The 16,541-nt window shown below is 46.7% G+C and overlaps 4 protein-coding genes across 4 annotated transcripts; 2 read left to right on the forward strand and 2 right to left on the reverse strand.

Moving 5' to 3' along the window:
* Window positions 1-474: 474 nt before the first annotated feature.
* Window positions 475-2,012, reverse strand: MGYG_04133 (nucleosome assembly protein; the record flags this gene model as incomplete). The annotated part of the gene is made up of 5 exons (XM_003173911.1): window positions 475-525; window positions 583-917; window positions 975-1,697; window positions 1,828-1,907; window positions 1,969-2,012. 5 exons carry the CDS (start codon window positions 2,010-2,012, stop codon window positions 475-477), a joined length of 1,233 nt encoding a protein of 410 aa, XP_003173959.1.
* Window positions 2,013-3,357: 1,345 nt separating this feature from the next.
* Window positions 3,358-8,491, forward strand: MGYG_04134 (cation translocating P-type ATPase; the record flags this gene model as incomplete). Its single annotated transcript, XM_003173912.1, has 20 exons — window positions 3,358-3,434; window positions 3,493-3,532; window positions 3,593-3,770; window positions 3,831-4,552; window positions 4,612-4,746; window positions 4,803-4,869; window positions 4,928-5,059; window positions 5,118-5,467; window positions 5,521-5,666; window positions 5,889-6,198; window positions 6,255-6,417; window positions 6,475-6,817; window positions 6,865-6,943; window positions 7,013-7,147; window positions 7,201-7,433; window positions 7,498-7,621; window positions 7,686-7,731; window positions 7,784-7,934; window positions 7,997-8,145; window positions 8,208-8,491. 20 exons carry the CDS (start codon window positions 3,358-3,360, stop codon window positions 8,489-8,491), a joined length of 3,864 nt encoding a protein of 1,287 aa, XP_003173960.1.
* A 2,744-nt stretch (window positions 8,492-11,235) lies between these two features.
* On the forward strand, window positions 11,236-13,596 carry MGYG_04136 (gamma-glutamyltranspeptidase 2; the record flags this gene model as incomplete). Its single annotated transcript, XM_003173913.1, has 6 exons — window positions 11,236-11,436; window positions 11,519-11,552; window positions 11,614-11,764; window positions 11,833-12,445; window positions 12,507-13,307; window positions 13,375-13,596. The coding sequence occupies 6 exons, from the start codon at window positions 11,236-11,238 to the stop codon at window positions 13,594-13,596; spliced, it is 2,022 nt and encodes a 673-aa protein (XP_003173961.1).
* Window positions 13,597-13,905: 309 nt separating this feature from the next.
* Window positions 13,906-15,789, reverse strand: MGYG_04137 (hypothetical protein; the record flags this gene model as incomplete). Its single annotated transcript, XM_003173914.1, has 2 exons — window positions 13,906-14,337; window positions 14,395-15,789. The coding sequence occupies 2 exons, from the start codon at window positions 15,787-15,789 to the stop codon at window positions 13,906-13,908; spliced, it is 1,827 nt and encodes a 608-aa protein (XP_003173962.1).
* Between the last annotated feature and the right edge of the window lie 752 nt (window positions 15,790-16,541).

Consider the following 16,541-nt stretch of genomic DNA (forward strand, 5'->3'; position numbering starts at 1 on the left):
TCTTGATATTTTGATATTAAAGTTACTATGGGTTGGTGGATGAAGAACTGAGAATGGAAGGGTTGGGGAGAAAGATGCACATGGAAAGAAACAAGAGGGAAGCGTCAAACTATGGAAATGAGAGAAGGGAAATGGTGGGATTAGCGTAGACGTTAAGGTAAAAACAAGGGATGAGAAGGAAATACAATGCAGCAGTTCATTGGAAAGAAAAGAGAAAGGTAGGAAGGCTGATGGCATAGAGGAGGGTATTGGAAAGAGGCAGGGACCATTGGAAAGGGTACGTAAGGGGTGTGGTGGGGGACAGTAGGGTGGTCAAGGGACATCATATTTGGAGGTCGATGATTGTTAAGATAGTCTTTTTTTGGCTCTTTTTGTGTGTGTTCAGTTGAGATGATATCGTTCTTTTTTTATCAACATGTTTCTTGTTTGCCTCTTTCGTGTCCCTGTTTTTTCGTCGTCATCGAATTTCGTTCTTTAACTTTGTTTGCACTCAGTAGCTTCCTTCTTGGGCTTCGAACCGTCGTCCTGTTGTAAGAGCTGGGTTAGAAAGGGATCTTTGTCTGGGGGTAAAGGGAGGCATACTTCTTCATCCGAGTCCTCATCATCGTCACCTCTCTTGTCGTCCTCATCGTCATCATCATCCTCGTCATCATCGTCTTCATCATCATCCTCAAACTCGCCTTCGAAGTTGTCATCAAGTTCTTCATACTGGAGGGCTTCACCGGTGAACCAGTCAATGGCACGGGGGATGAGTTTCTCCTTGATGTCTTCACCGAGTTGGTAGTCGAGCTCAAGACGCTCCTCGATATCGGAGGCAACATCTTCGTCGTCTTCCTGTGGGGGCTTGGGGGGAGAGAAGAAGTTGAAGAAGGATTCGGTGGGGACAGTAACTTTGACAACGCGGGTCTGCTTGGTGTCTGTGGGTATATAGTCAGTGGCTGTCCATATAGATCGAATTAATGAAAACAACTTACTCTTGTTACGCTGCTTCTTGCTCTCTACCCGGACGGTGAGATCCTTGCCCTCCTTCCAGTCAATCTTCTCACCCTCGGCGTGGTCGTAGATGAAGTCACCGCCATATCCGTTCTCTTCTTGGTAGTAATAGCTCTTAGCAATTGTCTTGTTAGTGAAGAACTCGTTCTCCGCGAATTCAAAGATGAGTCTGAAGCCAGGACGATCAAGGTACTCCATGCGAATGTCTGTTAGCTCCTTGAGAGCACCTTCGTCTCGGTCGGTGATCAGCTCAGCGAGAGAGATCTGGTTCTTCATGGCAGACAGCCAGAACTCCGGGATACCAGAGGCAGGAGTCTCCTCAGACTCAACGGGAAGCTGCTTGGCCTCATTCTCCTTCTTCTCATCTTCCTCTTCGTCTTCATCACTCTTGCCGGCCTCGACCTCTGCGTCGGTGGGTTCGGCACCACCGTTGACAATGGCAGAACGGCGCTGGTAGAGTGGGGTGTACTTGGCGAAGTACTTTTTCTCGAGCTGCAGGACTTCTTCCTGGAAAGCGGCTTCGAGCTTGGCATGTTCAGTCTGGATGCCCTTGAGGCCTGCGACTCGGCGGCGAACAGAGGCCGGGAGAGATTCGATGTAGCCGGATGAGCGTCCGATGATAGATCCGAGCCTGCCCTGGATCATGGAGACGAGCTTAGGGTTCTGTGCGAAGAGCGAGGCGGCAGCTACTCGGTCAAGGTCCTCTATAGAGACTTATCAGCGGGCTGTAACATCAAGAGTATTGCACCATACGTAAACGATCTAGCTCGTTTCTGCCTGAATAAAGGAGAAAAATGCACAAGCAAGCGTATCAACATGAGCAGCGGTACGGACCTTCTTTGATGCTGGCGATGCCAGGTTGCTGGGCATGTGAAGAAATCGGGGCATGGTTTGCGGGAGTGTTCTGAGGGGTCCTTCAAAGTACGGTCAGCCAGGCCGCCAGGGGGGCACAACTTCGCATCAGATAACACTTACGGTGCAGTCACCTCAGGCTTCTTGCTTCTGATCGGCTCAGACATCGTGATAGAAGGCAACAGAGGACACGTACGAACAGACTGAGGACGGTGGGCGAGGGCGTTGCGTGTGGTGGGAGAAGAGGGAGCGAGAGAGAGGGAGAGAAGGCGGTGGTTGTATTTTTCAGCGTTGAAGACTTATCAAGCAGATTTACGTTTGGTGGGCTACTTTTTTTCTTTTTGGCGTGGATGAGACTACGACGGATCGGGAAGCCAGGCTTGGCGCGCCAGACATCGACAACAAGGCGTGAAGACGAAGAAGCGACATTGACACCGATGCTGATACTGATACTGCTGCTATATACGCTGGCTACAAGGGAGCTAAGAGGGAGGACAGCGGCTGATTGCTACGTTTGTGACGCCTGGGCTATCCGTTGGGCGCCCTCGGTCCGATCGACAGGCGTGTACACGCTGTAGTACGACAGCCAGCTCCATGGCTGTGTAGTTAACTAGTTATTCTCCGTACGAACCAGTTACCACCCATACTCCTTGGTGAAGGCCATGCACGGCTGGAAGGATACTGCGAGCCGAATGTAGTACCGTCGTAAGCCCTATATAGCAGTGTACTGCACGGTATGACACTCTCCAGCGCACAAACAATGCCGATAAGCGTCCCTTCCATCCGTCCTGATAGTTATCGTATGGTTTCGCCAAAGAGGGAATTAAGCCATTGTCTAGACCGTCCCTCATATGCCTCCCTCAGCCTAAGCCCGATATCCCAGATACGCAGTGTTGTTGACCGCCATCAATTCCAAGAATTTCCATCGACCAGAGATGGTTATGGTGGAACTTGTGGGCCAGAGAGGAGGCGGCCACCCAAAGAGATGATCTTATAGCTAACTTGCTGAGGGAAGTGTGGATTTGCAAGGCCGGCCATGGAGAATTAGTTGGCTAGCTGCAGTTCCTGACTCTGGGGTACCGGCTGAGCGACCTGGGTGTTCACCAGGGGTTCGTGCTGGTCTTGTCAGCTAAGGCGTAGCCTGTCCTCCATGGCTACGAAGCACGCATCCATCCGCTTACCTCGGTCTCCCTCCCTACCTCCATCACTCCTCTTCTTGCTAATCTCTCTGGCCGTGCCTTGTCTCCCTCCGCGTCCTTCCTCCCTTCTTTGTTGTCTTCGTCTGTGTTGTCGTCCCTGCAACCTGCAAGCTCCAAGGCTTATCGCAAGCCACATCACGTGGAGATAAGATCCCTGAACCCGTGACTTGGCGATCTTCTCGATGGCTCATCAAGGTTGAAGCTCTGGAAAGCTTGACCAAAGACGTTGTTTACGTCCTCGAGCTGAGTCTATAGCATCCGGAGACATATTTGGGCTAGATAGGATGCTGCGTGTGCTCCCGGACTGCCCCAGATGGATGACGAACACACTAATGGCGGGGACCTCCCCCGACCACGGAGCATCTACCGCAGTAGCTTCATGCGGAGCAGGTACCGTTCCTATTATTGCCCTTGTTTCAAGACCGTAGTATAGGCTAATGGCTTATAGGACAAGCCTGCTGTCAGATGTAGAGATGGCACAAGAAGAGGTGAGCAGAATGACCCTACATTCCTAGTAAAAAGCAGCTAGCTAATCACCACGCCTTCAGGTTTATGCTGGCCCTATATCAGAAAGCATTCCGTCAAGCGTTGCATCCTTTGTACGCCGTCGTTCTCGTCGTGAATCCAACGTCAGCTTTACCTACTTTCAAGAGAATAATGGATCCTTTGTATGGCCGGACGACCGCGACGAGGAGGCAGTCATCGAGCCGGATCAGCTTGAAAATGGTGACCTGCATGTCCACCGCACTCAGTCAGGCGGTCATGAAGATCATGACCACGAGCGAGGCCACGAAAACGACCAGGAAGTTGATATCGAGACTCCCTTCCGCCCCTCTAGTTATTTCGGCCCCACTCCTTCGCATGATTCCGCTGAAGACCCCTTGCTCTGGCGCCGCGCATCTTCCACGGATCACCCTCGTGGAGGAAAGTCATCAGACGGTATTATCAGCCAGAAGATATACATTGCCTCAGAGGACCTTACGGCAGCCATTGCAGGATTCTCAACTAGCATGGCTGGTTTGACCACATATCTTGCCATCTGCATTCTGACCTGCGGTCTTGGCTACCTCGTCTTTAGATGGGTCCCGAAATGGCGAGTGTCATTGATAGGGACACCCACGCCACTATATAAGTGTCAATGGGTCGCTATTGAAAACCAATGGGGTCAATTCACCATACAGGATGTCCAAAACCAGCCCTATGGACGCCAGCTCTCAACTGTTTTCGGGAGAGGGAACAAAGAAGGCACCGTTGCGAACTACGAGTATGACGATGATCCTATAATGTCAAATTTACGATATCTGGACTATCATTATGTTCGGTTCTTCTATCAACCCGTACAGGACAGGTTTAGTATCAGTGGGACTTGGGCGGACCCTGCATGGGCAGATGTGAAGCTGTTACGTCGCGGATTGGATGCAGACGAAAGGGAGAGCCGCGAACAAGTATTCGGTGCAAACATTATTGATATCCAGGCCAAGACTATCCCACAAATACTGCTTGATGAAGTCTGTGCCTTCTATAGCCTTGACTACTCTTTAAGAACCACCTACTAACGTCCACCTAGGCATTCCACCCCTTCTACATATTTCAAATTGCCAGTTTGACCCTTTGGTCAATGGACGAATACTATTACTATGCTACATGTATTTTCTTCATCTCCGTTTTTAGCATAACAGCAACCGCCATCGAAACTAGATCAGTATGCTATTCCTCATATTCAATAACTTGTTGATTCCAAACATACTGACATTTTAGACAATGCGACGCCTACGTGAGATTGCACATTTTGAGTGCGAGATAAGAGTTTTAAGAAGCGGATTTTGTAGGTTGACCAGGGCATCAGACATTCATCCAATTCTAATTTTTATGCTTGTACATAGGGACAACTGTACCTTCCACCGAGCTGATACCTGGTGATGTATTCGAGATTTCCGACCCTTCTCTAACACAGATACCCTGTGACTGTCTCCTGCTCTCCGGCGACTGTATTGTCAACGAGAGCATGCTAACAGGTTTGAGCCTATTGCCTTATATTCTCACCAAGTCAGACATAGCTACTAACTTCGACAGGTGAATCTGTTCCGGTCTCGAAATTTCCCGTAACCGATCATTCTCTGGCCCAGTTGAATTTATCTGCAACATCTGTCGACCCAGGGGTAGCCAGGCATTTTCTGTTCTGTGGTACAAAGCTCATTCGTGCCAGACGGCCACAGGATCCTGCAGATGATGAAGCGGCTGCTCTCGCCATGGTTGTGCGAACAGGCTTCAACACTACCAAGGGTGCACTTGTTAGATCAATGCTGTTCCCTAAACCATCTGGTTTTAAATTTTATCAGGACTCTTTCCGGTATATTTCTGTGATGGCTACTGTTGCCGCTATTGGGTTTGTCGTTTCATTTGTCAATTTTATTCGTCTAAAGGTAGGAGACTTATCCTTGGTTTGATTAGCGACTGTAACTAACGTCTGTCTTAGATTGTTTGGCATACGATCATTGTTCGGGCACTTGATCTTATCACCATCGTTGTACCTCCAGCTTTACCAGCGACTCTTACTATCGGTATCAACTTTGCGATATCTAGGCTCAAATCTCAACAGATATTCTGCATAAGCCCACAAAGGTATGTTTGAGTCCACGGTCTCTTTGTATACCCGGTGCTAAAGTCTGTAGGGTAAATGTTGCCGGAAAACTCGATGTTGTCTGCTTTGACAAAACTGGAACATTAACTGAAGATGGCCTTGATGTGCTCGGTGTTAGACTCAGCCATCAACGGGAACAAAGGTAAGAGGGTAGCCCATATCATGCGCGCCAGGCGGTTAATTAATAAAAATTGCAAATACAGGTTCAGCGATCTTCTAACCGAGACCTCGCTCATTTTACCCCAGTTGCTCTCTGATCGGGATCCTACTCAGGATTATGGCCCCAATACAGCCATTCTCTACACCATGGCAACCTGTCATTCACTAAGGATGATAGACGGGGAACTAATTGGTGACCCCCTGGATGTTAAAATGTTCGAATTTACAAACTGGTCCTACGAAGAAGGTAGCCACAACACTGCTGAAGTATATGAGGACTATGAAAATATTTCTCCGTCTATTGCGAGGTCTCCACCCAATTTTGCTCCTCCAGGTGGAACCGGGAGAACAACTGTGAGCTCATTTTCATTTTATAGAACCTCGTATTACAGTCCTAACCCAATACCTAGGAGCCAAATGATGCTATTGAATTATCCATCCTTCGTATTTTTGAATTCGTCTCTCAACTTCGCCGAGCTAGTGTTGTGGTGCGACAGCCGGGTAGCAATGGCGTTGACATCTTTGTTAAAGGAGCCCCAGAGTGCATGAAAGATATATGCATTCCCAAAAGCTGTTAGTATTAGGCACTCAAAGGCATATATATCTCTATTTGCTAACCCTCAGTTTAAGTACCACCTGACTTCTCGGAATTGTTGAATTACTATACCCATCGCGGGTTCCGAGTCATTGCCTGTGCAACCAAACATATCCCACAATTTTCACTTCGAGACATTTTTTCTATGAGTAGAGCAGATGCCGAATCGGGACTTGAATTTATCGGCTTCATCATCTTCGAGAACAAACTTAAACCTACCTCGAAGGGTGTTATTACTGAGCTACACGAGGCAGGTATTCGCAGTGTCATGTGTACGGGTGACAACATTTTGACAGCAGTCAGTGTTGCAAGAGAGTGTGGCTTTGTCGAGGGCGCGGCTCCATGTTTTGTCCCCTACTTTGTTGAAGGCAAGCATTCGTTTTACATCATTTTGAGAACATTATACACTAACAATACCAAGGGAGTTCTTCGGATCCAGACGCTCGGCTTTGTTGGCAAAGCATTGATAACCCGGATCATCAACTTGACGAGAATACATTAACGGTATGCTGTGTGAACTCTACATTACTTCTAGTCCGTCGGTTTTTTCTCGCTTTTTCTAACTCCCAATAGCCGCTTCCACATAACTCAAGGCCAGATGTTTCTGTTCCCTATAATCATTACAACAAAACGAACTACGCCATTGCGGTAACGGGAGATGTGTTCCGTTGGGTTGTTGACTATGGTCCTGAAGCTGTGCTGAATAGGGTACACACTGCTTTCCCTGACAACTTTATAAAAATATCTCTGACATAAAGTAGATGCTCGTTCGTGGCCAGGTCTTTGCTCGGATGTCGCCTGATGAAAAACATGAACTCGTTGAAAAGCTTCAGTCTCTTAACTATGGCTGTGGATTCTGCGGTGATGGCGCTAATGACTGCGGTGCTCTTAAGGCTGCAGACGTAGGCATCTCTCTTTCTGAGGCAGAGGCTTCAGTTGCTGCTCCCTTTACCAGTAGGGTATTTGATATATCATGTGTACCAAAACTCATCAGGTATTTTAACGAAATTGTCTCCAAATTTCCCTCAATCCGTTTTTTTCTGCTAATTAAGGTATAGGGAAGGAAGAGCGGCGTTGGTTACGAGCTTTTGCTGCTTCAAGTATATGAGTCTTTATTCTGCCATTCAATTTACGTCTGTCAGCTTCCTTTACGCAACAGCATCGAACCTGGGGGATTTCCAGGTAAGCCTCCAAAACTTCAAGTCTCTGCTTCCCTTACCAGACTATTCTAACTGTATGGTAATAGTTCCTCTTCATTGACCTGGTGATAATTTTACCTGTGGCTATATTCAGTAAGTAACATGTATACTCAAATGAATACAGTACATAATTAACTCCTATTAGTGGGATGGATTGGCCCCAGTCCAGTACTCTGCCGCAAGAGGCCAACCGCAAATCTTGTCTCGCGAAAGGTCTTAACCCCTCTGCTTGGACAAATTCTTATCTGCATACTCATTCAGGCTACTGCTTATGAGACTGTCCAAATCCCTGAGTGGTAAGAATCATATATTTTCTTACAGTACTACTTTGCCTGTCTCCAGGATTAACAGCTTTTAGGTATATTCCACCGAAAATTAGCCATGAGGACACCAACATCAAGAATTCGCAAAATACTGCCCTATTCCTGGTCTCTTGCTACCAGTATGTGTTTTCAGGTGTAGTTCTAAGTGCTGGCAAACCATTCCGAAAGCCAGCAACTTCTAATGGTATGTTTTCTTCGTACAAACTAAATCTCAAACAACCACCAGTAACTAATAATATCATTTAGTTCCATTCGTTGCCACAATAATTATCATTCTCCTCTTCTCCTCTTACATGCTTTTCCAGCCCGCTAAATGGCTGTACAAGCTGATGGAGCTGACATACATGTCTCCCGAGTTCAAAAGCTGGATATTAGTCCTTGCATTGGGCGGTTTTGCAGCTGCCTGGGTTTGTGAGAACCACGTATTCCCGCAACTCGCACGGGGGATTGGCCGCTTAAATCGCTGGTTGCGCCCACATACCAAAAAGCAGCGCCGTCGATATAAAGTACTGCTTGAGGGTGGCCAATGACAGATTTTTGTGGTATAGTATATAGATTTTGGCCTTTTTTCTTTTTCTTTTTCTTTTATTTGCACATATCATAGCAGGTACCACTGGCCTGCTTGTCCTGGTGTTGCGTTTTGATACCTTTTTGCCAATCCAATTTTTTGTTTGAATAGAGACCAAGGGTTGTAAGTAAGATAGATAGCGTAATTGAATGATTCTGGCTGAGAAATATCTCGTCCTTAACCATTCTTATAGTATCCGTAAGCTAAAAGTGTTGTTGAGCAATGCTTTCTATGAAATATATACATCATGCCGGTCGCAGGAAAAAAGATACTCTTGGTGATACAAAGTGTTATCGCAAGTTATTGCAGAATTTCTCACATGAGCATCCCCATCGACAGAACCTGATGCTTGCTTCACGTTGTCATCGCGGAACCCACTGGTCTGCTGGCGCCACTGGCCGGGATATAACACCTTGGATTCCTTGTCGATATAAAAAAAAGACCGGCCAATAAGAGAAATGAGGAAATGCGAAGAGCTTAATTTAATGGTCCCATGGATGTTTCCATCCAAGGAGAACAGGGCCGTCTTTCTTTGCGCGGTACATCAGCTGGTTTAGATATGCCCAGTTAGCTCATCTTCACTGAAACGACACATTGATAGTCCAATTCAAGGTTGTAGTAATATCTTCAGGTATGAATCGCGGGGAAACGTACCCAAAACCACATGCTGGCACCAAGAGCAGTTGCGGCGAATCTGTAGAGCGGCGGGCCAGGAGGCACCTTTATCGGGTGGTTGTTGGTTGAAGGCATTGCGGAGGGACTGCGGTTGGCGTTCTACAGTAAAAGAAGAGTTAGATGATGTCAAAATAGCACAATTCACTTAATCTAGCGCACCTAAATAATCCCACCAAATCTCCGAGTTCAGAAAATGCGACAAGCTCCCGGTTGTTCGTGATTGTTGCTTCCTCTGCTCTTTTTGAGCGTCACATCAAGTCGGGCCATTGCCAGTCACGTGAAATTTAAGCGGAACGGATAATGTAATATCCGAGTCGATATCGCTTGGCGGGTCGGCGCAGGGAAAACCAGGTTGGAAACACTTCGCCCTAGATAGAAAATCTCATCTTTGAGGCTTTGAGACATTGCAAGGGACTCTGGATTTTTGGTATGGCAATACGAAGTATTGGACTTCTTTTGCGGATTTCTAAGCTGCGGCAAATATGCCGGTACATATACTCGAATTATAATGGGTTGCGGGAATAGAAAACCGCATCGAAACCACGTTGCTTTGAGTATCCTTACGATCTGGTTACCCTTTGAGTGTGCCTTTGCATACCCTTCAGAGGTGGAATTCTAAGTATGGGAACGCTTTTTAACTTTGGTGTCAGGGTCATATCAACAGAGGCAACCTGGATGGTGAACGCACGAAACTCGTTACACCTTGCCAGGGACAAGCTATACAAGTGGAGTCATTGATTTCAACTTGACTAGAGTCCCCCATCAGCCATATATCTTGTACTTGGGCCATTATGGTCGGTAACTATCCGTTTAGGTCCGTTACGTACATAGCTAAACCTTTAGTGGAGTAATTGAGCTACTGTTATTACCAGATTTGTGGCTGTATAGTATTAACAGGATTCTGACAATGGGATATGTTGCAGCACAGAGATGGCCGGCAGAAGGTTTACGGCAACAGTTGATAATGGAGAATTCGCCGTACTAAAAGTTGGGAAGCTGTTAGCCTGCGCCAATGTTTCACCCGGTCAATGCAACCATCAAACCGCATCCAGGTACGGAGTACCTCCAACCCAAATAATAAAGGCAAACAAACACACCCCTCTGGTTTATATTACAATAGCAATTTCCCTTCGATGGAAGGAGTACAGTATGCAAGTGAATTCACTCGAACTCATTTTTCAAGCTGCGAGCCTGCCATGACTCGATACCCTCACACAGCTCGCCTTGGTTGTCCGGACCAGGCTACAGATCATGGATTGATTACAGCTACCATGGCGCACTGTCTTGCCATCTATCATAGCTACATGCTTGTTCTCATTACTATCAAGATGAAAAGGCAAGAGGGAAAGATCTGCACATGAATTTACGGACCAACTAGTCAGCCAGTATTTCAATGGTGACTAACTTCCAGAGCCGGCTAGCCCTTTGGCAGGTGACTGTCGTTATCCATGCAATATAGGGCATGCAGGGATCGGCAATCCGGAGTCACTTCATCTTTTGGCATGTTGTGCAATTCAGCATTCGGCTTGTAAATATGAGTTGATTGGTTATCTCACAAGAACTGGCTTTTCATCCTCAATAGGCTGGCTGAATTCCCCCACGTTAACTTGGTTCCGCTATCCAGAATCTCGCATCAACCGGTCGCAAAGGGGTAATTATCATCTTCACCTTGCGCCTCTGAGAGGATTTGCCAGACGACTACCCCTCTCCTGTTTGCTATCCGGGTCATGTATGCATGTTCTTGACCAATTAAGCGGTAGGATGCAGCAATGAATCTAGCTACGCGCTGTACCCACAACCTACATTGGATGAAGATATTCCCAGACCTAAAAAACCGATTTCTAACTCAGCTATATACGGTTGCACAAAGGAGGGGATAGCGTGGAGGCCATGGACACCGCAAGATTGATATTCTCTAGAACAATGCCATAGCTATGCTATATGCTATATATACTGCTATCTGGTCTTGAGGGAGAAATGTATCTCTGCCTCTCCTCCATTAGCTACACCACAGCTATCGGGGGAAATAAAATGCATTTCCTTTTTATTTTCTCCGCGATCCTCCAGTCAGCCTCTCTGGTTGCTGGATCCGCGATCCCCCCTGGAGCCAATGGCAATAATACAACCACCCAAAAGGCCCGTGGCATTAGCATTGCTAGCGAAAGCCAGTATTGCAATGAAAAGGCTGCTGAGTTATACAACAATAACTTGGAGGCTACTGCAGCGGATGCGGTAAGTCAAATCCCTCTAGCATTAAAGCAGCTGTGTCAAGTTATGGAGATGGGCTTTAATTGACCGAATTTGTGATCGATAGATCATAGCTACAGTTTTTTGCATTGGGACGGTTGGTATGTGCTATTTCCCTGGAAAATCTTTTAAAGGTACCACGATAAGCTAAATCTTGAATAGCAATGTATCACAGTGGCATTGGGGGAGGAGGCTTTGCTCTTGTGAAACACGAGAACGGCTTTGAAGCCATTGATTTCAGGACAACTGCTCCAGGCAGCGCAACCGATGAATACTACAACAACCGCAGTGTTCACGTAGGGGGTGCATCGGTGTAAGTATTTTCCATTACCTTGCTTTTGCAATATCAATGTGTCCCTTGGTCATTACTAAATTATATAGTGGTGTACCAGGTGAGCTTCGGGGGCTCCGGCAAATCTACAAATATGCAAAATTGGACTGGAAAATGCTCTTCCAGCCTGCCATCCAAGCTGCCAAAGGCGACTTCAAGGCAAATGATGATTTGATGTATTTTGTCAATCGTCTTGTGTGGGACCCATTGCTGAAGGAGGAGGAGGACCCTCGATACCCTGAATGTGGTTGGTTCGGACAATACCCTTGGTACGAAACGTTTTGCCCTAACGGGAAACTGATGCAAAAGGGCACCCCGTTGAACCGGACAAAATATGCCGAAACTTTGGAGGCAATTGCGAATAGTGGAGACGAGGGCACCTTTTACAATGGAACAATTGCAGATCACACTTATGAAACTTTAAGGAAAAGGTCAAGCTTGATGTCAAAACAGGACCTGCAGAACTATGAGGCTAAAATACGGCAGCCTGCCAGCATTAACTATCGAGGCCATACGGTTACAAGCACACCGATACCTACGAGTGGGTCGATCGTACTCAGCATATTAAAGATTCTGGAAAGGTTTGCCAGTAAATTTAATCCAGGTACTGATGGACCAAGTACCCATTGGCTGCTTGAGGCATTGAGATATGGATACGCTCAGGTACGTTTACATTATTATCATCTCTATATGCGAGTTTATATAGTTAACGCATGAACCACAGAGGTCCAGACTGGGAGATCCTGACCCCAAGTTCCACCCCAACATCGACATGGCTAAGTATCAAGAATGGTTGCTTAATGCGGAAAGCGGGTTCCCACATGAAGCCAACATCAAGGATAAGGCTCAGCGAGATGTTCTAGATTACCTAGTGCCATATCCTGGAGCTGCTAAAGTCCTTTCATCTAGCCCGTCAAACGATACAGTGAGATACAGCGGAGGAACCTCTCATGTTGTCGCTTTGGACAGCGATGGCTTAGCCATATCTCTCACTACCAGCGTTGGCGAGTGGTTCGGAAGCAGAGTCATGGATCCTAACACTGGGATTATCTTCGGCGATGACATCTCTGACTTCCAGCGCATTCAGCATCCCGACAATCCACTAGAATTTGCGAACAATCACATCGAAGGGGGTAAAAGGCCTCTTTCCGGAATGTCACCTACCATCGTTACAAACGCAAAGGGAGAAGTGTACTTTGTTACAGGCTCTGCTGGTGGGACACGAATTCCCTCTGCCACCTTACAAACCATTGTCAACGTCATTGATCGGGGAATGTCGGCTGTAGATGCCATCAGCTCGCCGCGTTTGCATGATCAGCTGAATCCGAATATTACCGAGTTTGATCTATCGCTAACAAACGACCAGAGGATGTACAGCAAACATATTGTGAAAGATATGCAGGACAGAAACCATTTGTTTACGTGGGTTGAACCAGGCTTCTCCTCGGCCCAGGCAATCAGACAGGTACCTGGAAAGGTTCCCGAAGCGTCTGGAGAAGAGTGGCAGAGTGATTCAGGAGGATGTGTATGGTGGGACGGGGTAAAAGATTGTAAGTTCAAGTCAACCTAGTTAACTTAGGTAGGTAACTTAGATACCGAAGCCATTGGTAGCTACTGGAAAATCTGACCCATTACAATACTACTTATTTAATCCGATTTGGCGTTACTCCACCGTTGCTATTATCCGCTACAGACTTCTCTACAATAACACTGGGATTTCATGTGGCGTCGGAATGCCTTCTATCGCTACCGAAGCCTCGAGGTCTCATTTGTCACATCACTTCCAGAGGCTGACGCAGATTGGTGCTGGTTAGCAGTATTTAAATGTGGAAGTATGGAATATTTATGTAAGTATTTCCATATACCAGCGTAGGGTATGTACATATATCTCGTCAGAAATCAGGCAGATGATCGGCACAGCATTAAGTCAGGTTGCAGAATACATGGCATCGATCAATGAAGATTAAGAGTTGCTGTGATAAGACAAAGGATGTATAGTTATACAAATAACAAAGAAAGACTGTGAGAAACCATCGCGGGCATCGGCTAACTGGTTTTCCTCGAGACAAATAGGGTGGATGGAGTATTAGATAAAACAAGAAGTAAAACTGGGCATCTCGCTCTTATGTAGAAGGAACGCGGACATTCGAGCCTGTCATGAGCTTGATGTCATTGAAGAGGTCCTCCCAGCCGATGAACAGGCCCCATCCATTGTCTCTGTCTCCTCCGAGATACAGGCCGGCAAGTTTTCCATCACAGTCAATCACAAGGGAGCCAGAATCTCCAGCATCGCCAAAAGCAGGACAACCATTTGGCGCAACGCTGTAGGCTTGACCTCTGATTGCGGTCCACTCTCCTTCTTTGCTCTGTATCCAGTGCTGCAGGGTAGTTGTTTTCGTACCATTCAACTGTCCAGCCGTAAAACCTGTACGATTTCCTTTCTTGAAAACTACCATTCCGTCGGTGATTGCTGCGGTCCCGGATATGTACGTTTCATCTGGATCATACAGAGGCTTCACAATTTCTGGCAAACAATGATCTGACATCTGAGGGATCTGTTTAAATTAGCAACCATTTTCACCGTACTAAAATCATGTGTAAGTGGAACTTACATCATTTCTACCTAGACGCTTCTCTTTGACCTCGATCAACGCCCAGTTCAGAAGATACTGTCGGTCGGTGGCTCGAAATCCGGATGATACATAAACGCTGCCTAAGTGATGCTCTTTGTCATGAACGAACTGAATTCCTTGATTGACCAGGGCATTGGTTGAGTTAATCATTGCCTGGTGTTTCTCATAGCGGCGAATGTTTTTCTCAGAAACGGAAGGCTCTCCAGCCTCTATCAATTCCTTGATTTCATATGGAAAAGTACTTTCCATTGCACTGACGTTGTAGAGGTACTTGTCGATGGATTGTTGGTGGTACTTCAAGCTGGGTTGGTCCACAAAAATGGGATTTTCCTGAGCATCCTTTGGACTGACGCCAATCTTATCGCTCTTCTCAGCATCTAGAAGGCTTCCTCGAATGCAGTGGTAATTTGTAATTCCATACTTGCGCCACGTACCATTCTCCATCTGAAGTTCTAGGTAGCCGCCGAAAGTTCCGGAAGAGGCATTTGAATCACGCATGCCGATACTTCCACCGAAAACAGTAGGAAGCTCCCAGTCTCTCTTTTCTAGAATGCGAAAATCAGAAAGAGTGTGTAGAACTGACCCACGGTGGACGGTCACAGCAACATGCTTCAGTCCATGACTGTCAAGTATTTGAACCATACGTTCACGTACGTCTGTCCAATCACTAGTTGACTCAGGCCTGACCATAAGTGAAACTGTCATCGTGCGTGGCCCCAGAAAATCGTCGGGCTGTCCTAGCAAGAGTGGCTGCAGTAGAGTCCAGTGCCTGTCACCGAGCATATCTATGATCATATCTTGGAGTGGTGGCCATTGCTTAACGAAGGGATCCTTGGGGTCAATTGGGAACGCCCTTGGATACACACTTGCCCGGGCATCGATAATCTCAACATTGAATTGGGACATATTTTTCGCTTCCAGCAGGCTCCGAATTTCCTTACATGCGAAATACCAAGAACGATCCAGGTTATGTTTCGTGGCTGAGATCAATATTGTGTCATGCCACTCTCGTACCACATCTTCGTCTGATGCGCGTTGCGCCGGGCCTACTCCGCAGTAAGGGTTGTAGTCCACCTTATTCTTGTCCAGAATCTCTACCACCGGTCCAAGAAGCTCGCTCTCCCATCTAGCGTGTAGAGGGTCCTGGGGACTGGGAACTTTCGTGATCGCGGGGAGTTCAACAAGATAGGGGCCGCCGCATCGATAATCCTGGTTGTAGATCGACAAGTCTCCTAGGAATGCTTCTCCATCGCTCTCTGATGACCCTTCGATTCGTCTCTTTCTTGTTGGTGGTGGACTTGCTGATGATGGAGGTGAAGGATAAGCATCAGCGGCACAGACTTCTTTCGAGAAGAACCGACGAAGAAAAGACATGTTTGTGAAGCTGTTGGTACGTTGGAAAATGATAAAATCTTTCTTAGATAGCTTGACTTGTAACGTACGTGGTAGCTGTGAGGGTATCTTGAAGGAGAGAAGAGAGACGCGGAAAGAGAGGCAGGAAGGTGCAAGAACAGTTTTTATAGATATAATATTTATATTGTCTGTCCTGTGGGGCGTAACTGGTGATCTTGAGTGGACCAATAAAATTCGACGATCTAGTTAAAGTTGTGTTGCTTGTTAGTCGATCACGTCACATCCACCTCACTTTAGTCGGTCACGTCACATCAACCTCACTTTAGCGTCAATTCAGAGCCTCTTTGTCCTTGACGAAAAATCTCCAGGCTTGGCGAAGCTTAGCTTCTTACTCTCTGTCAACTCCCAATCACATATTAATAGTACAAACAACTTATCCCCTGGCCTAGCCCTACAATGATTTTTTTTCGTTAGCTATCAGGGAGCAAGACTATCCACCTCTACTTATGCGTAGGCCGTAGGTCTATTTACAATGAAAATACGGAGTAAGTATCTAGAATTTGAGTTTTAATTCCGAATCTCCAGGTTCCGCATACAGTTTGGGAAACGAATCTATCAGTAACTATTTATTGCTTCATATTGTGGATTCTTTATGCTCCTGCATCGTTTTTCTTCAGCGTCAACCAGAGACGGTGACGAAGGTGTCTGCTGCATGGAGAAAGTGCTTGGATCAATGCCAAGACTGATCACCCGCTTAGTCATATTCCATCACA

This window comes from Nannizzia gypsea, genomic scaffold (genome assembly GCF_000150975.2).
Source record: "Nannizzia gypsea CBS 118893 supercont1.3 genomic scaffold, whole genome shotgun sequence".
Classification (NCBI taxonomy): Eukaryota; Fungi; Ascomycota; class Eurotiomycetes; order Onygenales; family Arthrodermataceae; genus Nannizzia; species Nannizzia gypsea.